Source organism: Leptonychotes weddellii, chromosome 10 (assembly GCF_054177405.1).
Source record: "Leptonychotes weddellii isolate Sample4059 chromosome 10, ASM5417740v2, whole genome shotgun sequence".
In the NCBI taxonomy this organism is placed as follows: domain Eukaryota; kingdom Metazoa; phylum Chordata; class Mammalia; order Carnivora; family Phocidae; genus Leptonychotes; species Leptonychotes weddellii.
The window spans coordinates 19037043-19064742 of NC_138378.1; the positions used below are offsets into that span (position 1 = coordinate 19037043).

Here is a 27700-nt window from a genome sequence, read left to right on the forward strand (position 1 = left end):
TCCACACACATTCCCTGTGATCATTTTTCCCTCCACTGCTTAAAACCCTCCAATGGCTTCCCATTGTGTGTGGAAGAAAATCCAAATTCTTCACTGTGGCTAACAAGGCCCTGTACAGCTTGCTCCCTGCCCAACTCTGCAAACTCACCCAGCTCTCCTCATTCAGGAGGCACCTGGCTGTTCCTTAAATATGCAAATCACACCCCTGCCCCAGGGCCTTTGCACTTGCTATTCCCTCTGCCTAGAATCCTATTCCCAACTTCCCTTGGCAGCTGCTCTGCTCATCAATCCTGTCTCAGCTCCAGCCATTACCTCCTCAGAAAGCCCTTCCCTGACCATCCAGACCAGAGGAGCTACTCTTCCTTCCTATCACTCTCTTTTATTTTGTGTATAACTCCCAGTGCCACCTCGAGCTGGTTTGCAGGACAAGGAGCCTTGTTTGTTCTCTATCCCCACAGCTGTCATGGGGCCTGGCACATGGTAGGTGCTCAGAAAAGATCTGCTGAGGAAATGTTGCAGGGGCTCCTGCTGGGTGGTAGCCCCGTGCTGGGCACTCAGTGCAGAAATGGAGGAAGGCAGCCCCCACCCTCAGGCAGCTCACGGGGCAAGTCAGGAGAAGCAGGCTCAGGGAAGGCTCACTGGGGGTCTAGGGAGAGCAGAGAGGGGATGAAAGAGGAACTGGGGGCCTCGGGGCTGCGGGCAGAGTGCATGGGGTTCTCAGAACCTCTGCTTGTCGTGTTCTGGTTGATGAGGGGTGTATCTGCCTCTGTTTCTTCCAGGAGGCTAGAGCCCCTTGAGAACGGGACCCATGCTCCTGCCCCCAGGGAGGGCGGTGTCTGGCCCCAGGCGAGTCTTGAGCAACAGTAGAATCATCAGCAGGAGAGTGGGAAGCGGAGCGGGGTGGGGGGCGGGCAGGCCACAGAGCAGGAACACATGGACAAAGGCCTGGGGTGAGGGAGCACCAGGGAGGCCATAAGCAGCGGCTGGACAGTTGGTCAGGGGAGGCCCACCCACGGCACTCCGGTTCACCACCCCAGTCCCTTAGAGGACAGCTGTTGTATACAGGTACACTGCTCACTCTTTGCTCCTAAAGGACCTTGGCATGGGTGTTTGCTGCTGGAAGGACTGATGCCCTCATAGGTTCGCTCATTCATTCTGGAAGGTATAAATAAAGATGAATCAGCTTACAGTCTAGTGGGGAAAGTGAAGAAAATACAGTAACATAAGGATGTCGGTAATGATGGTGTGACCATTGATCAGCACTTAACCGTTGGTCAAGGACTTTCTACATATCAGCTTGCCTCAGATCCAGACGGTGAGTAGTATTTAGAGCCCTATCCCCATTTTATAGACGAGGAGACTGAGGCTCAGAGCGGGGAAGTCACTCGCCCTGGTCACACAGCTGGGGAGGAGCAGGGCTGGATTCGAACCCAGGAAGCCTGTCTCCAGCACCCATGCCCAGTGCCCACCGGTCCGCGGGGCCAGCCGGGTGAAGCTTGCTTGCATATCTTTTCATCTTTCTCAATTACAGAGAGACATTGGCTTGTAGCTGATAAAAGCAGAAACCTGTCCTCAGGCCTTGATCCCAAGAGGGCTGGCGTGAGGTGAGGAGGGAAGGCAGCTGGCCCAGGCCATGTCCTGTCATGGCCACTTAATGAGCTTAACTGATAACCATGGGCTCAGGCAGGTTGCCAGCTATGCTCGTCCATTTGGCCAGGCTTCCTGACCGGACACCACTGGCTGGGGGAGGGTGGCCGTGGGGCCCGGGGAGGGGCCTGACGGTCCCCAAGTGAATGGCCGGCCTCCGTGGCACAGCTGTGTGACCTTGGACACATTCTTTGACCTCTCTGTGCTTCCTTTTCTTATTTATAAAATGGAGGTGAGCATGGCACCGTTGGAAGATGCTCCAGGGACGCAGCCAGGTGCTGGGGACAGTGGCCTTCAGTTCGGAGACTACCTGGCATGTAGTAGGCAGTCAGTACATTTTCTACTCCAGTCTCTGGAAGGTCTCAGGAAAAACAATCTCAGCTCCAGGACACTTTCGTAAAGGAGAAAAAGGCTGCTGTGGTCGGGTGGAGACAGACTCTCATCTGGCTGTCGCTAACACAGGCGGTGACCTGGATCCTACTTCTCTCTGGGCCTCAGTGTTCTCATCTGCAAAATGGTATGGTGCTTGTCTCCCCATCACAGGAATGTGGGCAGGAGGCAATAAAATGGCGCCTACCAAGTGCTTAGTACAGAGTCAGACATATAGTTGGTGCTAAAGAATGTAGCCCCCACTATGGTGGTTTGGGAGGGCTGGCTCTGCTGATCTTGAGTGATCTTAGGACAGTCCCCTACTTTCTTGGGCCTCTGTTTGCTCGTTTGTCAAACGGTCTGACCCCAGGCACGCTTTCCCCCAGCTCTGTTCCTGGAATTCAGCAGCGTTGGTTCCTACCTTCTCTGAAACCCATCTAATCTGCACTAGTGGGGAGGGGGTGAAGTCCCTGCCGTCCTGGGGAGGGGCTGAAGGCAGGGGGCGGGAGGAGGAATTGTGTCTGATTCCCAAGGGGAGTGAGGTCCCTGCCCACTGCTGCTTCTTGCCTGTCCTGGTGGGGGTGCTGGGGCAGGAAAGGACCAGACTTCCACGGGGGCCCCAGGAAGGCCTGGGGAGGAGGGCCTGGGTCCGGATTCTCCAGGGACTGGAGCTGAGTAGGCCCAGAGTGGAGGCAGGGCCTGGGGGCGGGCAGGCAGATTCATTGCAGCCATTCTTCTCCCCCTGCAGCGCCCGCTTCTAATGAAATTTTACGGCAGGTGGAAATGATATGACTCCGCCAGCCCTAAAAGCACTTCTATTTATTCATTAAAGATATTTATATACTGAGCAGCTCTCTCCGCCGGCCCCACCCGCCTCTGGTTGGGCCGTTAAGTGGCTCCCAGCCCTTGGTGCTGGGGAACAGCTCCCGGAGCAGGGCCCCTCCCTGCATGGTGACCCATTGCTCTGCCTCAGCCTGTCCCCACAGACCACCTCCTCCTGGCCCACAGCACCAGCATCTCCTCCCTGGGTGCGTGCACCAGCCTCTTCTTGGGGCTCCTGCTTCCACGCTGTTCTCCACAACGAGCCCTCCATCAAGCAAAGGAATCTTTTCAAAAATCAGATGGCATTCTTTCCTGGCCCAAACTGCTCCGTGGGCTTCAGGGCCCTGCAAGATCTGGCCCCTGCCCCCCTCTTTGGCCTGCTCCCCCAGCAGCCCCTGCCTCCCGCGTGGGTCCAGCCACCATGGCTCCTGGCTATTTTCTGGAGAATGATGGTGCTCTCCCTCTGCCTCAAAGCCTTTGCGTCTGGGCCTCTGCTTAGACCCCTCTTTCCCCAGCTCAGGCCCCTGGGCTCCTTGATGTCATTCAGAGCTTAGCTCAAAATCACCTCACCAAAGAGGACTTCTCAGCCCACCCAACCTCAGCTAGGCCCCCCGTTGCCCAGTCTCTATCACTTTGTACCCTGTTTGCTCCTTTTAGAACACCCCAGTAGTCATTCTGTTTGTTTACCTGTCTTTCGGTCTGTCCCACGAGGATGGGTGCTCCTTGAGGCCAGTGACAATGTCTGTCTTGTTCCCCACACAGCTTATGGTGGGTGTTCAGTAAATGATGGGGTGGGTACCCTGAGCTGGTCGCAGGTGTGGATTTCCACAAGCTGACCCCTCAGAGATCCTCGCATTCAGTCCTGGAATGAAGAAGAGCTGAGACTCCAAGAGGGTAAGGGCCATGCTCTTGTCTGACAGAGGCTGGACTCGAGGCCCCATCGTCCTGCCCTTCTGCTCCTGGGCACTTCCTGGATGGGCCTGCTCACTGACGCCCTACCCAGGAGCTGGGACCGGGCTAAATAAAGCCTTGCTCGGCTGTGGCCAGACCTGGGTCCTGGCTTCTGCAGACCCACCTCTGGTGGCTTCTCCCACCTCCTTCCTAGAGGCCTCCCACAGCCTTCCTGCTGCCTTAGGGGTGGAGGCCTTGCTTGTTGCTCAGCTATTACCAGCGTATCTGGGGCCTGGTTACTCCCCGGACAAACTTGCCAGGCTGGATCCTGCTTCAGGGGTCGGAATCTGTTTCCCCATCATTCGAGGACTGTGGGAGCCTACAAGAAGGGGAGGCAACGTGTCCTAGAACAAGCTCTGTGACTAGACATGACCCCAAGCTTCCAGAAAGCACAGGAATCAACATGCCTGTGATTCTGTCGGGTTCTGCCATAGCCAGGAGCTCATTCAACCCTTGCCCTGCCCAGGTATGTATCAGGGCAGTCCCAGTATCCCCAAAGGTCCGTTTTATCTGGCCCCCAGCCCTTTGCCTGTGCAATTCCCTCTGCCTCGAAGGACTTTCTACCTCTTATTTTTTGAGACTCGTGGCCATCTTAAGACCCCTGTGAACGTCACTCAAGATACAGATATGATGCACTAGCCTGTCTTTCCTGATGCCTCCTGTCAGGTTTGGGGGTCTTCTCTGTCCTTCGTCTCTCTTTAGGCTCGTTATCGCTTCCTTGTGACACCCTGTTGGGCAACTGTGCGGAGTTAACACTGCCTTTCAGCCTGGGGTGCACGCCCCCCGTGCCCAGCACGGGGCCCCGCCCAGAGCAGGGGTGCAGCTGGAAGACGTGCCCTGGGAGGTTACAGTGACATGTAACATGGGTTGGGGGGTGCAGAGTAGGAGTCTGGGCTCAGCGGACAGGCGGGGGGCAAGGATCCTCATACAAGCTGCTGGAAGGTAGCTCCTCCTCCCCATAGCTACAGAGAGAAAGCCTAACCTTCCAGATGTTTCTTGGACTTCCCTTTCCGCATGGTAGAGCAGCCAGGGCCCCCATACAGGTGAGTATTGCAGCCAACTGCTCAGATGTAGGGGTGAGGGGCTCAGGGAGCCGGGCCCGCACAGCCACCGTGGCTTCAGTCGTGAGGCCGCCAACGGGCTGCTTCTCCGGGGCTTCCTGCAAACCTGTGCTGAAGGCTTTCTGCTTCTGATGCGTTCTGTACGGGCGGGGTGGGGGTGGGCGGACTCCACAATGGCCCGCCGCCTCTCTCCAGCCTCACTCGAGCCCCTTCCCTGCCACTTGGTTGGGAGACAGGGCGGCTCTGAGGTCAGGAGTGTGGAATTTGGAACCAGTTTGCTTCTGTTCCAGGCCCAGCTCTGTCACTTTGTAAGCCCCAGGCCCCATCATCTGGTCTCATCTGTGAAAGGGGGCTGATGATAAAGTACCTACCCCTTAGGAACGGGGGTGAGATGAGCTAATTGGAGAGAAGCACTGAGCTCATAGAATGAGCTCGATGAGTATTAGCTAATACGGCACAGATGCAATCAATTCATCTAAAACACTTGATGACTTCACTCGTAAGAGAAATGCAGATGAAGACAGCAAGCACTGTGGCCAACAGAGAGGCAGAGACGCCAGGGCGGATGCCGTGCTGGAGAGGGTGTGGGGAGGCGTGCACGCGGGCCGTCGATGGAAGGCGGGCCACGTGGTGGTATGTATCACGTGAAAGATGCGCATTCTCTCTGACCTAGCAATTCCGCTTGGGAGTTTAAACTCACACGTGTGTGAAATGACCAAGGATGTTCACTGCAGCGTTGTGATAGCCAAAGATCGGAGACACCGAAATGTCCCTGAATGTGATTAACTAAATTACGTGTGGCCCTGCCAGAGATAAGCTCAGCTATGGAAGGAGCGGGGCCGCTGTGTGCGTCTGGCGAGTGTAGAGCGAAAAGCAAGGTGCAGACAGAGAACATGATATACTCCCAATTTTGTTATATTTTTATTCACTTGAAAACACATCCCTGAAAGGATACTCCAGCTATTCAGCAGTGGTTGCTTCTGGGGAGGGGTGCTGGGGGGCCAGGAGATGCACCTGGGAGATCCACACACGGAATGCCCTTACGGACCTTCTGAAGTTTATACCAAGGGCGTGTGTCACCTAATCGAGAAAAAGCTGGCTGGAGGAGCACATGTCTTTTCCGCAGCATGACAATGGAGGCCCAGCGCTGAGACACCAACCACTTCCCGTCTGTACCAAGGAGGAAGACAGGTTGAAACCTGTGGCTCTGCTCTTACCTCTAATCAAGAAGTTTTTGCCTTTAAGAAAGTGAGTCTCACCTCTCTGTCAGACACTAAACTGATGCTCTTCGTAATGGCAGAGGACGACACCTGGGCACGGGCGCTCCTGTGGGGGGTGACCGAAGAAGGGTGGCTTCCAGCTCCCCCAACAAAGTGCTTCCGCCCAGATGAAGGAGGAATGTAGTCTGCATGCCAATCTCTTTAAATTAGACATGGCCCATCTTGCTGCCACTAAATTCGGGCATGCTGACCACCACAGAGCAGCAAGCTGTGAAGGAAGAGGTATGTGACATCCTCGTTTCCCTCGCAAAGTAATTCTGGCTAATACTGTTTAAAGGCTACTTTATTGCCGTGTTTGGATAGGAAAAGGCATACTGCCCTGCTGGGATGGTGGGTGCCAATACCACTCAGCTACGGGCACAAGGATGGCCATGGGGGCTTTGCTTGAAGGGGAGAGTTTGGGAGCCCCAACAGTGGGCAGACGCAGAAGTCAAGTTCAGAACCATACGGCAAGGGCGGCCTTTACTGGATGCCCAAGAAGTCCTTCTGGAGGGGTGGGGCTGCTTGGCGAGGCAGACAGGGTCTCAGTCATGAGCAGCCGCAAAAGGTAGGACCACACCCCAGGAGCCAACAGGTTAGCAAGGTTAGTAATGAGTATCTTTACCTTGTTCTCAAAAGCTTTTCTTAGCCTTGTGTGGTGGGCTGTTAAAATCAGAGAGCAGAGGGTCAAGATTTCTCCTCATCCCGTCTTTTTGGTCCCTGCAGCACCTCTGAACTATAACCCCTTCTGAATCCTAAGGGATTATACTTCATGTTGCCCCCCAAATTCTCCTGTCACAAAACTGATAGAAAAGGAGACCACTTCCTCATTTGTAAAGTGAAGACAGGAGTTGAAACTTACTTTTGGCAGAGGGACTTGTCAAACAAACCTCAGGAGGCACCCCCACGTGTGAAGCAAGGCGGAGTGGAGCAACTGTGGTTGAAGCGGGGTGAGCGGCCCCGAACCCCACCCACCCTCCCTTCTATGCTGGCTTCTGATGCGCTTCTGGGAAACCTGGAGCTTCAGGAGAAGGCAGCTGGACAACCGCTGGACAGAACTCTGGATGGACGACCAGGCGACAGGGGAAGGGAGGTCTAGGGGGCGGGAGATGGAAGGGGAGACTCCTCGCTGCCTTTTTGTTGAATTTTGAACATGTACCATGGACAAGCCTTACCTGGCTAAAAACAAATACAATTTAAAAAAAGAGGATAATGCTGAAGGACTAACGCTCTCTGAAGTATCATCCTTAATTCAAAGAGTCTCTGATTCTGCAGGTTACATCTGGACATGCTTTATTCTTTGTGAATTCATTACACCACATATCAACAGTGGAACCGATGGAAGCGTCATGTCAGTCAGTGATCCGTGGTGGTCTCCCAGACGGAGCAGCTGGGTGGAGGGGAGAGTGCGGCCAGCACAGGCAGGCAGGCCCGGCTTTGAACATACATGCTGCTGCTTCTCGGCCCCAGGACCTCGCACAAGGTCCTTACCCTCTCCGGGACCCCAGTGTCCGCTTCTGGAAATGGGGGATAACGATGCCCGCAGGACTGTTGTGCATGTTAAAAGAATGGATGTACAGCAAGGAGCACATAGCAGGGGTTCGATACACAGTCGCTATTGTAGTTACAGAAAAGTGAAATAGAAAAACCAAACGCCTAAATCCAAAATGAGACTGTGAGGCCATTCTGATTCTGGGCTAGGTCCTGGTGCACCCGCCCGCCACCGCCCTGCTGGAACGGCTGCCTCACAACAAGGACGGGCACGCTGTCTGCCTTCCTGCCGGGCGGGGGTGGTCTTACCTGATGCCCTCCCACCTGCCCAACGCCGGGCACGATGCGGGCGCCATCTTATTCGGCATCCTCCCTGGCGGCTGCCCGGGTCTCCCCTGGCACGCCGGCTCCGGCCAGATGGTGGGGGCCTCCCACAACCCTGTACTTGGGGTTCAGTGAGAAGCAAGAGCTGGGCGGCCTGGCAGTGTTGGCCACGGGCACAAGCAGGGTGTGTGGTATCCCCTTTGTAGCCTGGGTGCTGACCCTGGGCTAAACACGCCATTTAACGAAATACTGCTTTTCTGGATCGGTTGGTTCCTCCACCTCCTCACTCATGAAGAGACACTAAAAACCTGCTAACGGGCCGCTGAGCCATTTTCTCACACCCCGTGTAAAATGGGTGGGGTTCCAATGCGAAGGCCCAGCCGTGTAAGGGAAGAACAAAGGAGACCCCACTTCTCAGGTTCCCAGTGGGCGCCGCACGCTTAGATGACTCAGCTCGCCCCCCTGAGCCCCACCCCTCCTCTGCAGAGCAAGGAAGGTAGGCTGGCAGGCGTGGCTGGAATTTGGGCCCAAGGCCTGTTTCCGCCCTCCCAGTGGTGCTCCCCCCGCCCCATGCATGGAACTGCCTGGAGCTAGAACTCGACCCGGCACGTGGGCCGCACCCGAGATCCCGATTTCATCATTCGGGGGGAGGGGGGCGCGACCATGATGTGTTTGTTCGAGCTCCCTCCCGACCAGTGACTCTGAGGGGTGGCCAGGGTTCGGAATGCTGCTCCAAGGTCTGTGTGCTCTGGGTGGCTGGCCTCACTGTGCCCTGGAAGCCTCCCCGGGGCTGCTTCTGCCCGAGCCACGTGCCTTGTGTCACTCTTCGGGTCAGGGCTGAGAGGCCCAGAGAGGTCACCAGTCCACGCGCTCCCCTTCCCCGCTCCAGCTGGGCAGCCTCCCCGTAGGACTCCGGAGCAGCCGCGGGGGCCACTGTGATGCTCTCTGAGCCTCCGTTCCCTCACAGCGAGTGAGGCCCACCACTGACCTTCCTCAGAGGCGTCCCAGGACAGCTGCTGGGAAAGTGCCGGGTGAAGAGCAGAGGGTACTGCTCTGCTACAAAGAATGCCAGCCAGGAATACCAAAACTAGCTTTAATTTGCCCCAAAGTCACATGGTGCCGTGTAAAAACTTTCTGGATGGAGGCCCAGAGAGAGTCCATGCTGTCTGAGGCCAAGGGGGTTTCTAGAAGTTCTCCAGCAAGCCCAGGATGCGCTTTTGCTCGTTCTCCCGGAACTCTGGGCTCCGGCCGTCCCCGATGTTCTCCGCATACTCTGGGGGAGACAAAGGCAGCGTGAGGCATGGCCTTCCCTAAATCCCCGCTCCTGCCGAGGCGCATGCTGTGCTAACACCTCCATCAGCACCCCCCGGGGCCGCCGTGGCCGGAGGTGCTCGGTGCACAGGGCCCGGCTCACCTGTCCTCACTGAGTCCTCCCCAGCCGCACCCCCCACTCACGCATGCGGTCATCGGCGCACAAGAAGCGGGTGCCTGCCACGGGCACGCTTGCCCCGGACAGCGTCTGTCAGAGCGTAACCCTGACCAGCAGCAGCAGCACGCAGGAACTTGTCAGAAACACAGATCTGGGGCCCAACTCAGACCCACGCACAGACCCAGCAGTCCATGTGAACGAGCCGTCCAGGGAGTGACGACACACGCAAGTTTGAGAACCACTATTTGAAGCAACAGGGATAAAGTAATGATCAAAAGAGATGAAAAATCTCCGCTCTTGTGAAGCCCACTTTCTAGTGGGGGAACAAGCAAGTGAATAGCACAGAGAGGGGGGCTGTCAGAAGGCCTCACAGAGACATGATGAAGACCTGAGGCAAACTCCGCTGGGCAGGCCTGGGAGCGAGCGGCAGAGGGCTGGCCAGGGAATAGGCTCTGAGCGTGGACGGTGAACGTGGAGGTCCGTGTGGCCGGAGCTCGGCCCTGGGGACAGGAAGGCGCGGCCACAGACCACAGGGCCTGTGGGCCGCTGCAAGGACTCTGGCCTTTCCCCTGCGCCCAGAGCTGTGGGAGGGCTCTACGCAAAGGAGTGACAGCTCACTCCAGTGGCTGTGTGGGAGATGCCCTGAAGGGGACAAGGGCAGAAAGTGGGAGATGTGATTTGATGGTGGCTGGGACCAAGAAGGTCACAGCAAGGGTGACAAGTCTTCAGATTTTACATGCATTCTGAAGATAGGCTGGAAGTGGGGTGCTAGAGAGACACGTGGATATGGACATCACCAAGAAGTATGGCAGAATAGTGGAGAAGGTGACAGTAAGCCTTGTAATCCCCCATGAGGGGAACCGGTGCTGCACCACCAAGGAGGGGTTAGGGTGCAGTCCCTGGATGTGAGATTCACACAGCTGGAAGTTTTTAGGTAAATGGGGAGGTGGGAGAAACAATGGTGTCGAGATGGTCCTCCCTTGTCTTCAGTGGCAGGAGGACGTGGGAGAAAAGAGCCACCACTGGAGAGGGCCCACCCCTGGGAGAGGTGGGTTTCAGTTAGAGCACAAAGGCAAGGAGAATGCTCTAAGAAGGAGGAGGACACAGAGGATGACAGTGAAGACAGATCTCCAGAGAACACCATCAGAGCATCAAGATAGGTCACCACGTGATCGACTTTACCCAGTTATCCCAGCACGATACTTACAGCTCTCCATTTCATTTTCAAAAGTATCCCCTCAAATTATATAGTCACCCTGGTTTTAGGAGGTGGGGGCATACGGTGCAGAAATGCTGTGGGACTTAGGGACTGGAGTGCAGGGCATGGAGGTGGGGGTGGGCTTCCTGCAGTGAGTCCCAGGAGGAAGGACAGAGAATGTGCTGGAAGGGGAAGGGAGGACAGTGTTCTCACTGCCCGCAGACTCACAGAGGGGAGACAGTGTGACATCGTGGGCTGGGTTTGAACCCTGTCTCCGACTCACAATCCTAAGTGACCTTGGGAGGGTCTCCTCTGAAAATGTATAGAAAGTACTTGGCAAATAACAGATGTTCAAGACACATAGCTCCCTCCCCGAGGCTCCTTTGCTCAGGCCAGCAGGGCCACATGTGGAGAGCCCACATATCCCTGCAGGCCCCTCTTAAGGGCCCTCTTCTTGGTGAAGCCTACCTGGTGCCCTCTTCCTCTAGCTCCTGTCCTCAGGCCAGGGTCCCCATCACAGGCCCGACTTCCAGACCACCCTGAACTTGATGGGGAGGTTCAGGAAGGCAGAGGCATGTGCCTTACTTTTGGCTGAATACCGAGCAGAGTCTGGCCAAGAGTCAACTGTCAGTGTGGCGTGGTGCACAAGCTCTCAGAGTAGTGGACTAGGGTGACTGCTTGCGTCCCTGCCCTGCTCCCCACACTGGGCAGCTTCAGGTAGTATAGACAACTCTGGGCAAGAGGCTTTTACATAATAAAACATCTGCTGATCCAAGTCAGACAAAGACCGGGGAGAGAGAAGAAAGTGTGCAACCCCTCCCCTGCTTCCTCCCACCCCACCGTGCTGGGGAATAACTCTGCTCCTGCCACTTCTTCATTTTTCCTCCTTCCTCTTCATTACTTTGGGCATGTGCCGGAAAACGGGATTTGGGATTCAGACATGTGCCAGCTGCGTGTCTCCCCCTGGAAATAGTCCTCTTCCATTAGATGCATTCATCACCTCCACCAGCAAATGGCTGTGATGCCTTCTATGAAAGGCCCCTTAAAGAAAGGGCTGGGGTAATGGGAGAACAGGATCTGGGCTGCAGAGACAGCTAAAGGGCTGTACGTAAGTGCTATCTCTTACTCACGTGTGAATCATCTAGTAGTTGCTGCCCCAGGAGACAGGGAAAAGACCATTATAGCATTTAATACCCCCAGAGGCATGGTCTGGAAGCAAGAGTCTTAATGGATTGAACTAACACTTTGCTCTCCTACTGTATTCTCAGACCCAGGAGGGAGGGAAGTGGAGGAACAGTCTGATCCTTTGGGGCAGTGATTTTCCAACTCAAGCCAGCTTCCCTGTAGGGACCTAATCTCTTTCTAGAGACCCACAGGTAGAGGAAACCAAAGTCCGTATCAAGGGAATTAGAAAAGGCCAAGGCCTTAGAAAAAAAATACAAGCACACAGAGTACCCATCCCATGGCCCATCTCCTGTTACTCTCTGTGGGGAAGGGGGAAACCATCAGATTCGCTGGTGTCTGGCAACAGGCTGAGAACAGAACAGGCACAATGTGGAAGAGGGGCTGTCTCCTCACAGTGGGTGCCAGGTGTGGAGGTATGATGACTCGTCTGATCTTGGTAGCAATCGTGCAAGGGAGAGAATGCCATCCCTGTCTGCAGACAAGGACACTGAAGCTTATTAGAGAACTGGAGCAACGTGCCCAAGTTCGGGACGGTAGAGAGGCTGAAATTCAAACCAAAACATGTGTGAGTTGGGAAAAAGGCACCTAAAGAGCCAGTGGGCGGGAGAGCCAGTCCCCAAAGTGGTATCTTTTTACTAAGCAATATGCCACCTTGCCTGTTCCCTACCCCCTGGGGAGAAACTGCACTGTGAGCGCTCCAAAGCAGCCCAGCCCCACAGGGCTTCTGGCTACAAAGTCCTCCCAAAGGCTAAGACTCTGGATGCCATGTCCTGTGGTAAAGGGGTCCCAGTGGCCACAGATGTGGAGCGGGTCAGAATGTCAGAACTGGCAGGGCCCTCAGAAACATAGTGCAACTCTGAAGGGCGGGTGACTGGCCAGGGTCCCGCAGCAAGCCAGCCATGGAGCTGGGCCCAGAACCAGGTCAGATGAGGCCCCAGTGCTCTTCCCCGGCCATTGGCAGCCGGCATAGCTGTGCCCCGCGCCCTCACTCTCCGCCCCTTACCCCTACTCATTCTTTGTTTCCATAGTAGAATCCTATTTGGAGCAAATCTTGGTGGTGCCAGCTACCTCTGGTTATTATAGCTGCTGCAGCAGTTTATAAATATTGAACAGATTCCTCCCAGAGGTCTTGGGGAAGAGTTCTCTTTGCTGTGTGTGTGTGTGTGTGTGTGTGTCTAAGAAAGGAAGAGAGAATGCAGAAAAAGAGAGATGGTAGATGAAGGGGGAACTGGGAGTGGGGTAGAGGGAGAGCGGGCTGGAGGAGAGTGGGAGAGAAGAAGAAGAGGGTGAGTCGGGCTGGAGAGAGTGAAAAAGATGGTGTGCACATCAACTCCCTTCTCTCCTGCCCCAGCATTTTCAAATGCTCTTATAATAAAGGCTTTGATGGAACTCAAAAACAGGCAGCAGTGCTGAACGCATAAATATTAAAGCAAACTTTAGACAGCGGGTTTACTATTCAGACATGGAATACAAGCTGTTCTGTTTATGTTAAGAGGGAGAGGGAGGGGCCCTGGGGCTAGTGGGTGGGGAGAACTGTCTTCAGGGCAGAGACTTGGGCCGAGTTCACAAGCCTGGTCCAGACCCCTGAAACTGAAGCCTCAAATGCTCACCCTTTAAAAAATGCAGGAGGAAGGGGGTGAGGGAGGAGAAGAATGCCCCTATTTTCACACTGAAAACTCTGGAAGACACAGGCATAACCACAGACTAGAAACTGGGAAAGGAAAATCCATGTGTAACAGATTCCTTAATGACAACGATGAACCTGGAAGGTCTAGTGTCACACTTCCCTAGAAGGAGGACACTCACCTGTAGCTACAGGACACAAGTGCATCAGGGATTCCACTAAAATGACACCCACTTAAAGGAGAAGGATTCTGGGTGTTGTACGCAAACAGTGAATCATGGGACACTACATCAAAAAACTAATGATGTACTCTATGGTGTTAATTAATTAATAAAATTTAAAAAAAAGCAAAAAGAAGCAAGCACATGAAAAATAAATAAAAGAGGGGTGCCTGGGTGGCTCAGTCAGTTATGCGTCTGCCTTCGGCTCAGGTCATGATCCCAGGGTCCTGGGATTGGGTCCCGCATCGGGCTCCTTGCTTGGCGGGGAGCCTGCTTCTCCCTCTACCTGCGCTGCCTGCAGCTCCCCCTGCTTGTGCTCTCTCTCTCTGACAAAAAAATAAATAAAATCTTAAAAAAAAAAAAAAAGAAAAAGAAATAAAAGAGTAAAAAGAAAAAAAAAGGAGGATACTTATCATGCTAACAGGGGTCATGTTCTCATTGTCCCGAGGACACTTGAGCTGCCGGGAAAGCACCCTCCCCTCCCCCACCAGGCCCCGAGGAGTCTCGTCCATGTGCTGAGTCCAGGCTGCTGTCACCTCCAGGTCAAAGGATTAGGCCAAGAAAGCCAGGGAGGGAGCCTCCATTTGCTGAGCACGTACTCTTGTCCCAGGTGCCTGACTGTAGTTCGACTTGAGCAATATTCACACACACCAGGTCCGTGTTTTACCGAGAGGAAACCAAGGCTCAAACACATTATCTACTAACTTATGCAGTTACACAGAGAGCCAGAATCACGTGGGTCTGTGTGTCTCCGATCTGTCTCTTGCTGGAGGAGCTCACGCGCGGATCCCAGCAATAAAGCAGCTGACCTGTGGCAAGCATGTGCGTGCGCACGGTGCCTCCCCGGACTCACAGAACCTGGTGAGGCAGCTTATCTCCAACTCACAGATGAAAGATTGTGGCTTAGAGAGGGTAACAAGCTGCCCAAGGTGAAATGCACGCCTCTCCAGGATTCTCTCCTGCCTCCGAACACTCTAGTGGTCACAAGTAGCCACGACTTGGGGCAAGTCACGCACACATCAACACGTCATCAAAAGAGAAATCCTGTCAGCTTCTGCAGCTTCAAAATCTCAGAGGCAATGCTAAGGTTACCAAGAGCCCCAAATCAATATGGAAATACATGTTTATGAGCTTCTAGAGGAGATTTCAAGCCATAAAGCCCAAAAGCAAATCAAAGGGCGAGGAGACAATTTCTTAAAGCATTTTGAAGTCTTTGGCTCAGTCTTTTTGCCACCAAAGAGTTTTTGAGTCAGTAATCCTCTGAGCTTTCCCCTGCACAACAGCCCGGCAGGCACACGGTCTTCCGACAACTTTCGCCAGTGACTAAGACATTGAAGAGACTTGCCAGCAGCTTCCACGGTAACACCTGGCACAAGTATTTACACTAAACAGTATTTCCAGGTCACAGTTTCTACACCACATCCAAGGAGGTGGCCCCTCAAGGATGGACATCTGTGCCTGCCCTTAGAGGTCTGTCACATGCTTCCAGAAGCCACCTCCTTAGTCACTTATTAGCTTCACAGAAAGGACAAGGGTGGCTGCCAGGGGCCAGGGAAATGGGGGGAGGGGAGATGGGGGGTGAGTGTTTAATGGGTACAGAGTTTCAGTTTTACAAGATGAAAATCAAATGTGTGGATAAGTGGTGACGGTCACAATGGTTAAAATGGTAAATCCTGACATATATTTTACCACCAAAAAAAGGTACCTCCTCTGTGTAGCCTCCCTGGATCTTCATTCCTTTTAATCTGCAGCAGAATGAACTCTGCCTTCGTGACTCCCGCTCTGTGTCTTAGCACTGACTTCATGCTGCTTTGTGTAGTGATCAGTCATTTCACCTGTGATGGGACTGTATGCCCCCGGGGACAGGGCCTTCTAAGTGTCTCATTCATCTTAGGAGCCCACCTAGTGCCCTGTGATGCCAGGTGGGTGCTCTATAAAAGTGGATGCCCTCAATTTTCTTTCTTAAAAGATGGGAGGACTGTATCAGCCAACCAACAACTTAGAGGTTTCCTTCCTGCCAGATGGAAGAACGACTGTATATAGTTCTGAGTTTTGATCTGGTTTCCAACATTATTAGTGACTCAGGTAATGTCCCTTAACCCCCGTTAAGTCTTGGTTTCCTTATCTGCAAAATGGAGATTGTAATCCTGTTTTCTAGGGCTGTTGTGAGAACCAGAGAATACACACAGAAGCCTGGCCCAGAGGACGTGCTCAGGAGTGACCCCTCTACCTACCACGGTCCTGGATTTTTGGAAGAGCACAAAGAAGCCTGAAGCACTAGCTCACCCCCGTCCCCCCCACCCCACCCACAGTAAGCACTAACTGAGCCCCTTGTCGGCACCAGTCATGGGCCAGGCGCAAGATGACAGGCAGAAAGACTGTCACCGCCCTCATGGGGCACATGGTGTGGCCTGCCCTTCTCTGGCAAAGAGACCACCCTCTCCTACGTGGGTGCCACAGTGCTCAGGCCTGGAACAGCTGCCAGCTCCAGGGAAGGCTGGACTTTGGGAGCGCCGAGTAAGCAGTCTGCAGAAAGAAGGACTTTAATGAGCCATCAATTATTCCCAGCTCTCTTGGCACCCCCAACAGAAGAGGAGGGAGGAAAATGGTTGAGAAAGGGGACTGAGATACAAAGGGAAAAGACCCCTGCTGGGCTTGCCTCATCAGCGTTTTCCTGGGACCTCAAGGGATACATCAGCTGTCATCCTGCCAGCAAAACTTAGGAAATATGTAGGCCATAAAATCAAAGAAAAAGCTTGCATCTAATTAGGATGTTAAAAAAAAAAAAAAAAAGGAAGCAACTCAAACTGGAAAACAAAATTAAAATCAAAGAGGACAGACTGATGAGCTGGTTTTCTTTATGAGGCTTTGTTTTCTCATGCTTTTTGATGGAAGGAAGGGTGGAGGAAGAAGGGGGAGGGAGTGAAGGCTTTTAAGGGGGAGGGCCTGAGCAGTCTAGCCATCCACCCCGCCAGCCAGCCTGACCAGTTTTTAACACCAACACAGCCCTGAGGGGATCGCTGGCTGCAGACAGGCAGGCCACAGGGGCTCCGCTCCCCCGCACAACACCACAGGCAGAAGGGCTTCCCTGAGGTGGGAGTGAGCCAGGGCGGGTGCCTGCCAGTGCACGCAAGGTCGATAACCCTTTGATATACTGTCCTATCCCTGGGCCATCTCTCTCTGCCTGGAATGTGTCTTTCCCCCAGAACACTCTTCCCAGTCCTGGGAGGAGCCTCTCCCTCCTCTGGGAGTCCACGGAATGGCCTGGCTCTCCAGAACTGCTCTTACCACTCCGTTAGCACACTGTTCACAACTTCAACCAGCACTTAGCACGTTGTAATTAGTTTCGAGTATCTCGACTGTGAACGTCTCAAAAATATGGCTCTTGCTTTTTCTTCTTTGCATCTCTAGTCCTGAACACAGAGCCCGGCACTCGGCAAATGCCGGCTCAGTAGCTGATGCAGCGTGTATGTCATTTAGCTTGAATTACGGCTGGTCACTTACACATCCGTGTCCCCAGAAGATTATAAACTCCACGAGGGCAGGCGCCGTGTGGCCCCTGAGTACAGTATCTAGCATGGTGCTTAGCCCCGAGACAAGTCTCAGCAAACGTCTGCCAAATTCAATTTGCACAAGGGTGGGGCTGAATTCAACAATATGTAAAATATTCGCTGGGTTCTCATTACGTGCCCAGCATTGCTCTGGGTGCTGAGGAGACACGGTGAACAAGCCAGACAACGTCCCCACGTCATGGAGCTTACATTTTAATGTATGAGACACACAAAAAGAGTAAACAAAGGCATAAATAAAAACAATTACACATCGGGATAAGGGCTAGGAAGGAAATAAACTGGGTGCTCCGATGGGAAGTAACAGATGGAGAGCGCTGCACGGATTCAAGATGGAGGCTAGAGGCGGGACTGGCGGGTTTACTACCCCACTGGCTGGGCAGCGTGATGGAGGGAGAACCGAAGGGCCGGCCTGAGGCCCTGGCAGAGCTCGGGGGAAAGAAAGCAACAGAGCAGAGAACCAAGAGTGGCGGGAACGAACGCGGCATGTGCGCAGGCCGCTGCATCAACAAATCTCCACTCCGCATCCAGTCTGTGCCCGACAGCTCACGACGCACTGGGGGGCTAGACCGGGACCTGAGGGAGACAGAAGCTGGCTCACAACAACCGAAAACTCTGAGTAACCTAAGGTATAAGTGTGAGGATTTCACAGAGGAAAACATCCACCTACTACATGTCAGTATCCATTAAAAACACCCTTTCTTTCTCAGAAGATCACTGTGTTGATTGCAGGGACGGAAGTGCAGGGAGAAGCCTGAATGCAAGACAGGAGAGCCGAGAGCGATGAAAAGTTCTAATTGAACAAGTGGGTGTTAGACGTAAACGCCATTTACAAACTGGAGTTGCCAATCACCACAGCTTCACCTCGGGGAGGAGGCAGCCTGACATGCTGTGTAGTAATTCACGCGAGCGAGACACGGAGCGGGGAAGGAGCACCCAGGATGCCGCCGTGCTGGGCTCACAGGGTGCTGGGCTTGCTTCCTGAACGGTTTCCCTTTCCTCTTTCTCTGAGGGAGAAAACGAGACCCCAATACCTCAAAGTCTCTGTCTGCAACACGGACACAGTGGAGGTCCCACTGCCACCGGCCTGGGGTGGCCGTGCTAAACACGGGGTTTCCTGCTCCCATGCCTTCGCGCACACTGTTCCTTTGTCCTGGGATGTCCCGGTCCCAGTCTCTAAGACCCAGCTCGATGCCACTTTCACGAGACTTCCCGTAAGATTGTAGCCATGCCTCACTTACGATAATGATGATGACAATTATCATCATCATATTTCATAATATTCATAATAGCTAACATTTACGGAGAACTTATTAAGGGTCAGACATTTCAATCTATCATCTTATTTAATCTTCTCACCCATCCTATGAGGTCACAAGAGCAATTGGGTATCTCACCCCAGGTAACACAGTAAGTAACAAGGCCAGGATTCAGTCCCAGGAGCCGGATCCCAGAGACCATGGCTCTTAACTTCTCTTCACTTTATTGTATGTACCATTTATCTTCACATTTCATCTCCCACCTGTCATGGGAGTTATAAGCCACTTACAGGCAAACCCTTTGAGTAAATTTAGCCTACTCCTTCACCTTAGAAATGGGCAGAACATGGGCCAGAGCGGGAAAATGAAAATCTGCCCACAGCTACCAGTCTACCCTGGCTCTCTCTGATCTCTGGCAGGAGCCGTGTCCAGTACGGGCCTCTACTGCTGTGTGTGTGAGTCTGTGCTAAGGGGCCCACGGGCACAGAGTCCAGCTCAGGTACCCTTGTGATTGCGAGCCTGCACACCAATGCAGGCCTTGGGAGCCTCCAGCTGAGGAAGGTCCCAAAGATGTCACAGCATTGGAGGGACTCCCTGGGGTAGCTGAGGGCAGGAGGGACGCTCACCTGACTGAGCACTATCTGTGTGCCAGGCACTATCTACCGCTGGGTACGAACTGGACGCTGTTTTGTAGTGTCTCCTGAACCTTTGCAAAAGTTCTTCTAGATCACACTCGCATGGCTGGGGGAAGGCAGAGCCAAGGCTGGATGGCAGGTATGTTCTTTCTGCTACACCACACTGCCTCAGATTCACTTCCTGCTGTCTTGCATAATTCCGGGTATTTCCTGTTACTTCCTTGGTTTTTTCCCCCTAAGAAAGCAATTTCCTTCCACTACATGTAGTTTGGAACTGGGCTTTTTGTTTCTTGCTTTGTCTTCTTCTTTATTTTTTTTTTCTTTATTTTTAATTTTTAACAAATATTTCTAAGCCCTGCTGTCTGTTATGTATTTTAAATGCTGGAACTGAAGGGTCAGAGGCATAGAATGAATACCTAGGCCAGTCCTCTGTATCCGGACAAAGATGACCTGGACACACAGTGCATGTGACAACACACTTAAGCCTGCAGTGCAGAGAATGCTGTGCACCGAATGCCAGGGATATTGACAGAGACTCAGAAAGTAAGCATCACTTAGCTCTCCCAGAGCCTCAGATACAAGCAGCACACAACTCACCCTTGATGATGTGCCTGACGATTTTGATGGAGCTCCCTCGCATGTTCAGGATCTGGTGAACCCTCTGGCGAATCTATGAGGAAGGGGAAGGGAGGGGAGAGAAAGGAAAAGCACGGTTTGTCTTGGCAGACACCAGCATCCATCCTGTGCAGCGTGCACCTCGTGCCCACCCGATGGAGCGGGCCCACACAGAGTGCAGGGAGTTAAGGAGGGTGGATCCGCTTCTTTCTTGGAGTCTCTGCCCAGGCAGGGGGCCAGGAAGGAGGTAGGCATGGACAGGCCCGTCAGGGGCAGCCCCTCTTACCTGGGGCACATTGGCATTGCAGATCTCTGCCATGATGTAGCAGATGTGCTGAAGGACAAAGAGCCCCGCATCTAAGCGCCGAAGGTAGAACTCGTCCTCCGTGTCGTTGTCTATGATCTCCCCGCGCCGGACCATGTCCTGCAAGTGAATGAGCATTTGGGACAAATGAACTGGCCAGTGAGCCCATAATACACAAAAGAACAGCAACTACACCACCACCACCACCAGAAGACCATTCCACCATGATGTCTCTTGCTCCTCCCATTATCTTCTAAAGTACCTTTCTTATGTTTTCATTTTTAATGGACTAGAGGTCCAGGGAGTCAGATCAAAGCCCATTTTTTTTACCTATGCAATGAGTCAAGGCCAAAATGATCTCATCCACATATTCAATCTAAAAAAATAAGCTGATGGGGACACAAATCTCAGCTATTTATCTGCTTCCACTCATTCTCTAGTCTTCGCTTCCAGCCCCGGTACATCACCTCTCTAAAAGACCTACAGATTTCTCTTTCCCTCCCCAGTCAGGTCAAACTCGGGAAGAGCGGTCCTGCCTCCACAATTCTGTCTTGATGCCCTGGTGAGGCTGATGGTGATGGCACGACACCCATTGTACATACACGTGCCCCTTTGGGCTCACATTGCGTCAGTAGCAAATGCCACCACCCTTTCCATTTCACGTCACCAGCAGGCACTCCCCTAGGCCAACACCCCAGCGACCAACAGGAGTCTTTCCTCAACCGTTGCAATCCCAGACCTATCAGACTTGCTGTCCTCAAATCTATTCCTCTCTAGTGGATTCTTTTTTTTAAACAGTTTTATTGAGATAACAATTCACATACCATACAAGTTGCCCATTTAAAGTGCACAATGAGGGGCGCCTGGGTGGCTCAGTTGGTTAAGCGACTGCCTTCGGCTCAGGTCATGATCCTGGAGTCCCGGGATCGAGTCCCACATCAGGCTCCCTGCTCAGCAGGGAGTCTGCTTCTCCCTCTGACCCTCTTCCCTCTCATGCTCTCTCTCATTCTCTCTCTCTCAAATAAATAAATAAAATCATAAAAAAAAAATAAAGTGCACAATGTAATGGCTTTTAGTATATTCAGAGCTGTGCAACCGGCACAATTGTCTTAGGACATTTTCACCACCATCCCTGAGTTCCCCAACTAGTGGATTATTATTGCCTCTGCCACCAGAGCTCCTCTCCCCATCTCTGGGCCTTCGCTTCCTTCCTTCCTTAGGATCCTGGAGTATCTCTGAAGCTAGCACTACTTTTATGCTACCTCTACCACACCTTTCCTGATTATGGAAGGCTAACACTGCTCCTTTCCGAAATTCCTGAGCATGCCTCAACACGCCTCTCCCCTGCATGACCTCCTCTCGCACAGTGATTTCCACCATCACCCCCCGCCCCGTTGCTAACTCCCATCTACAACTCCCTTCATTTCATAAGGGTGGACTATGAACTCTGGTAAGGCAGGGACTGAATTCTGTCTTCATGTGCCCACTCAGTAAACATCCACGCACTGAATGAAGGGGAAAAGACATCTCTGTTTTGGGCTGTCAGCTCTCAGGAGTAAGATCTGGGTGAGGAACTCATCCCACATGATTGGCAGACTGGCTTGAGAAGACAGGTGCTTGACACATGCTTTTGACGACAACACCATTTCTTAATTCTGTCAGTAGTTTTATGGCCATGGTTCCCTCTGACAACTCGGGCTCCTGTCACTGATAGAAGCCCCTGGGACCCTGCTTTCCACTCTCCCAAACTTGAAGGACTTACCACTTGGTCATCAATCTCCAACAAGAATCCTTCAGAGACTATTTAGACGCAGATAATGCACTTCTTCATTTGCCCAAGGGGCCAGCCTGTAGCAACACAAGGCTACTTTTCATCTTGCTCCTAAAGGCCTCTGTCTGAGGCAAAGGAGGGCTGCACTTTCTGGCAAATCATCACCGCTAATTCCTAGCTTCATTTAGTAGCAAATTCCTTGGTAACCTGGTAATAGTGTTAATGTTCATGAGGTAGTCATGGAGCACTGGACTGATGTCTGAGGAGTTTAAAAATAGAAGGGTCTCTTTAGTTTCTCATTTACTCATAATTGTAACTTCCTGCTCCAGAACTCCTAAGTGTTCAGCAGCTGGGGCACAGGAAGCAAAATTACTCCTGACTTCCACTCATGCAAAAAGCATTTGCTGCTAACACTTTACATTTCTATAATGCTGGAGGGTTTAAAGTGTCATTATATATATATGGTCCTGAGTACCACATTTAAAGAGAGCAGGGAGGAGATTATTAATCCCATTGTACAAATCAAAATTCAAGACACACAGAGGTTAAGTAAGTTGCTCGTAATTACATGATTACCAGTTACTAGAATATGGACTCCCTGGGGACAGGAATCCTGTCTGATTCACCTCTGAGGTGGAAATGATTAACATAATACCAAGTGCTCAGATCCCAGCCCAGCTAAGCGCCCAGCGGCAAGGGCGCCATTCTAAGCACTGATTTAAGGCAGAAAAAGAATGAAAATGAAGGTAAGGGGATGCCCTGGTCTTAGTCATGGAGGGGCCGACTGTCTGGGGAGGCCACAGGGACACAGGAAATGACCGGAGAGTAAGGGGATATTAAAAATAATGACAGGTGGTGTGCTGATCATGGTTGGCTAAGATGGGAGGGCATCTGGGGAAGAAGTGACTCCTGGGTAACCCTTCCAGGCTCCTGAGAGACAGCAGAATGAAGGCCTTAAGGATGAGGACATCCAGGGGTCTCATGAGGCCTCATGCTGCTCATTGCTCTCTGCTCACCAGCAGCCTGCCCCACCCCCCCCGACCTTGCACACAGAACAGACAGGCCTGCCCTCGGCTCTCTGTCTACTCACCTTTGCTTGCCATGTTGGTACTTTGCCCAGCCCCCAATCTCTATCATAATATAGTTAAAATCTAAAATGCGATATTCCTTTCAAAACTTTTCCTGAGAGCTTTGAAAACTTCTCAAAGTTTTCCAACTTGCAAACTTTTCCAGCTAGATACTAGAATTTTTCGGTCCTGAAAACCCTCAAGACTTGGATTTATACCTCTTTTACAGCACCTCCCATGACCTGCCTTACAGCAGTTATTCCGATGTGTGTCTCTTTCCTGTGTAGGCTCCTTGAAAGCAAGAGGTGTGTTTCACTCTTCTTTGTACCCTAGAAAACACCTTGCATAGTACTTTGAGCACAGTGGGCTCTTGGAAAGCATTTGTCAAATAGGACTGAAAAATGCAGGTAGAAGTTCAGCGCTGTTTAATGAGTTGTGTGTGCTAAGACTCTTGTGGATGGGGAGAAGGGGGAGCATCAGACGTGGTGCGGGACAGGACCTCGGATGGCCAGCTGGTGGGGGCCTGAACGCTGGCCAGAGAAGTGAGACACGATGGGCCACAGGCTGCATGAGCAGGGAGATGTCCTGAATGAGAATATGTAACTCCTGTGTGGCAGACACACTGGCTCCCAGCACTGAGAGCCATGCAGAGTGCATGGCTGGGAGGCCATAGTACTAGCCTCTGTGAGGAGCAGATCAGATGGAGGAGAGAGGAGGTGACAAAACCTTAGAGGTTTGCCAACATGGAAACTGGAGTGGAACACATTCCATTTGTCCACCTGATAAAGATTTCCTGAACACCAGACTGTAGGCCAGGGTATGATGTGCTGGGGGCAGCAAAGATAAACAAAAGATTTCACAATAATCAAGGAGATTATAGCTTAATAACGTTGCCAAGTTGTTAATTTTTAAAAATGTAGTAACATCTATGATCAAGGGCCTCTCAAATTATAGTGCGTGCCGTGGGCATCCAGAAGGACACACTATGTCTGTCGGGGGGGGGGGGGGGTGTGTGTCAAAAGACTTCAAAGGAAATGTACATTTGAGGTGGTCTCTGAAGGAGTTGGACAGGCTGGAAAGAACATTCTAAGCAGAAGGAGTAACAGCATGGATCAAGGCATAGAAAAGTCAACTTGGCTAGGGTGAGAGAGATCAACAGTGGAACACCAATATCACTAAAAGAAAGGTTAGAAAGGAGTAAGGGAGTGTGTTTTTTGCTTATAAAGATCCTGGCTATCGGCAGATCATGTTATTTTTGATTGATTGCTACATACGAGGCATTGTGTGAGACAGCGTGAATAAAACCCACTGCTGCCACCATCTATCCCCCTAGGAGGAACAGCCAGTGTTTACTGAGGGCTTGTGATGTGTCAGACCGAGTCTGAGTGCTTTTAAATTCCTTTGCTTCTCACAAATATTGGAGGGCAGGGATTATTACCCCCATTTTAGATGAGGAAATGGGACTCGACAGAGGAGCCTCCCCAAGGCCAGCGGGTGGCAGAACTGGGATTCAAACCCAAGTCCGTGTTCTTTTCACACCTCCATGTTTGTGTGGGGGCAGATTTTGGAGCTGTCTTCGAGAACAAAGGAAGATGCCAAGTAAGAGGGGTAGAGGCTCAAGAATGGAGTGCAGCAAAATTAAGTTTCTTCAAATAGGTCAGAAGAGCCCTGGTGATTTCTCCTTTTTCACACTCTCCCCCACAATCTGATCTTCTTTTAACCAGACAGGCACATCCCGTACTTTCTCATTTCTCTAAATATTGTCATCCAGAAAGGATGGACCCAAGAGAGCAATGCCAAACTCCATTTTTTCCTCTTTCCTTAGAACTTCAAGACTCTGACAACGTTCAATTCAACATTCTACTTTTAGATATACGGCCAGATGATTTGAAAGTGAAAATTTCAAATGTAGATCTGAGATACGACTTTAGCTCATCTCCAAGAAAGGCATCACCATCGATGCGCTGAACATGCACAAAGATGAAACAGAGATTGACTTCTAAGACGAAGTCTCTGTCCTGACAGTTTTAGAAGCATCATAGAAACCAGCAAGCAGAGAAGGTGACTGCTGTCAGGATAGCACCTTATCTAGCCTGTTACAACTTTGCGGGCAGGGAATATTTACTGCTGACTGGATTCAGAAAAGTTGAGCACAAACGTGCACTCTGTGTTTAAAGGGAAATAAAAGAAGCAAGATGGTTATGTATCATTCTGATGGAAAATAAGAAAGTTTGGGGATAGTTCTTGTAGGAACATCTTAAGAAGAAGTAGGATCATATATCACCTTTATTATAAATGGATTAACGAATTTCTGGCTCCATTTCTGGGATTCTAAGACACGAGATAAAAAAAAAAAAAAAAAAAAAAACTGATCTGGCGATAAGGAAGTAGAACTAACCCCGGAAAGACTTCTCGGGGTATCTGAGACTCCAAGATAGCTGCCAGTACAACCCAACTCATGACCGTCTGGCTAGGATTCAGTCTTTGAAGTAATATAAAAGTAATATAAACATTCTAGTATCATCATGAGCTTCTCCCCACCCTATTATTTCCCTCATAGATGGCTCTGGAAGTACCAAAGGAGTCTGATTTAGAACACTGAGCACACAAGTGGACTTGCTTCACTAGCGGTAGGGAGGGAATGACTTCTGCCCAACTGACCAATAAGATATGCTTCAAAGTGACTAGACAAAAAAGAGTGAAGCTGGCTGGCCCATGCAAAGATTAAACCTGCAGCTCCACACCCTTAGCATGTGGGTACTAAACTTAGTACATGGGTACAACAGGCCACAAATACCTCATTCTAAAGATACCCAACCTCCCTTGCCTTCTTTCCCTCTTAAGAGACCCTCTGACATCACAAGAAGCATTTAATTGGACATTGGGAGTTTTCTGAATGATGATGTATTAATTCTACAAATAGGTTCCTCTGCCAAGACGGGACAGAGTACTAAACAAACTAACACTAACTTACTAGTGTCCTTAGGCAGGTCATCTAACTTTTCGTGGCCTCGGCTTCTTTGCTTGGAAACGAGAAGCCCGCGCTGGGTCAGGGAAGGGAAACAAGGTTTCACTTGGAGCGCCCGTTCTAACTCACCGCAGTGGCTGTCAAGTGCTCTACGTGGGAAAGGGTTGTGGGGCCGACTGGAGCTTGTTCGAGAGGAGCTCTGAGACCAGTTAGCTCTGTCTGTGCTGACTGCAGGGTGGGGAATGGCAGAGGCCCCCACCTGTCTTCCTTGATCTCATGCTCTAGAAGGTTCCTTTTAGCTTTGATAACCCAGGACAAATCTAGGACTGAGGCACCTCCATCACCAGATGGGATGGATTTCTGCCTCTATCTGGGTGTCTATATGGACGGGCTGAAGTGGTTGACTTAGTTGTGCGCCCAGACAGTCAGAAGAGCCACCACGACAAAGGCCTCAGTAGGAGCCAGGAAGCGTCACCCTGACACGACACAATGGTCACTGACAATGAGCTCATCCTCTGGCAATAAATTAGACTTCCCCGTGACAAAGAGACGAGCCCTGGATCTGCTACTTTAGGCCATCTTGAAACAATCGGGACATGAAAATCGAGTGCTCTTCAAACGGCAATACGATTAACAGAGATTAAAGAGAAATTCCAAAAATCCAGTAACTTCCTAAAGTACTGTAAACATATCTTACTTTAAAAAATTTCAGAGTGACAATCTGTGTGTGCATTAAACTGTATCTGAAATGAGACAGGAGAGTTAAGATTTAAAGGAAGTCTTTCACAAATTAATTCCTTCAACTCCCACCTCTGAGGAGAGTGAAGGTGACTGTCTTCTTTGTGAAGCAATGACAACCCAACTGCCACAGAAGCACCTTCTACTTCTGAAAGCAGAGTATCTTCATTAACCTCACTTGCTGGTATGCCCTGTGTTGCGTATGCACATTTCAAATATCATTTTCAGATTTCACAGATGGAAAAATTGAGACAGATGTCAAATGACTGTCACTGAGTTTCGGTTAAAGACTCTGGTGGAACGGGATTTCCTCGTCCAAGACCTTTTTCTTTTTTTTTTTTTTTTTAAAGATTTTATTTATTTATTTGAGAGAGAGAATGAGATAGAGAGAGCATGAGACGGGGGAGGGTCAGAGGGAGAAGCAGACTCCCTGCCGAGCAGGGAACCCGATGCGGGACTCGATCCCGGGACTCCAGGATCATGACCTGAGCCGAAGGCAGTCGCTTAACCAACTGAGCCACCCAGGCGCCCCCCAAGACCTTTTTCTATTTGTCCTTTCACTCTGGCAAGAGATGGGATGCATGCAACACACGGATAATGACAACAGCAACCTTTCCCGAATCCTCACTGTGTGCCAGGCGCTGGGCTAAGCACTTTCACGGATTTCTCATTTTTCCTCACGAGGAGCTGGGAACTTTGACTGCGTCCACCCTTCAGACAAAGTTTGGCTCCAAGCCTGCGATTCCTTTCATAGTCCAAAGAAGGAAAAAGTTTGTTTTATAGACCTTTTCCAGTATTAGCATATGAACAAATAGCATTTTTTTCTTGATGCCGTATCTAGGGTCTAATGCAAACCAGCTGTATTAAATGTGAGGTCCTCTTGTGGTTTCCTGGGCCTGTCTTTTCCTTGTAAATTAAAGAAACTTAAAAAAAAGGAAAAAGGGGCAAGTGGTGCCTGGGTGGCTCAGCTGGTTAAGTGGTTACTGTCTGCCTCCGGCACAGGTTGTGATCACAGGGTCCTGGGATCGAGCCCCGCAACAGGCTCCCTGCTCAGCTGAGAGCTTGCCTCTCCCTCTCCCTCTGTTGCTCCCCACTGCTTGTGCTCTCTTGCTCACAAGTGCATGCTCTCTCTCAAATAAATCTTTTTTTTTTTTTTAAGATTTTATTTATTTGACAGACAGAGATACAGTGAG

At 51.4% G+C, this 27700-nt stretch overlaps 1 protein-coding gene across 2 annotated transcripts in view; it reads right to left on the bottom strand.

Annotated features, from left to right (window-relative positions):
• Window positions 1–9003: 9003 nt before the first annotated feature.
• CTNNBL1 (catenin beta like 1) overlaps window positions 9004–27700 on the bottom strand; it is a 158536-nt gene continuing 139839 nt past the window's right edge. For both annotated transcript variants that reach the window (XM_081832805.1, XM_081832806.1), the window contains 3 exons: window positions 19946–20083; window positions 19642–19714; window positions 9004–9197 (listed from right to left, as the gene is read on the bottom strand). In XM_081832805.1, the coding sequence (XP_081688931.1) occupies window positions 9109–9197; window positions 19642–19714; window positions 19946–20083 (300 nt within the window). In that variant the 3' untranslated portion in view covers window positions 9004–9108. The remainder of the gene's footprint in view (window positions 9198–19641; window positions 19715–19945; window positions 20084–27700) is intronic.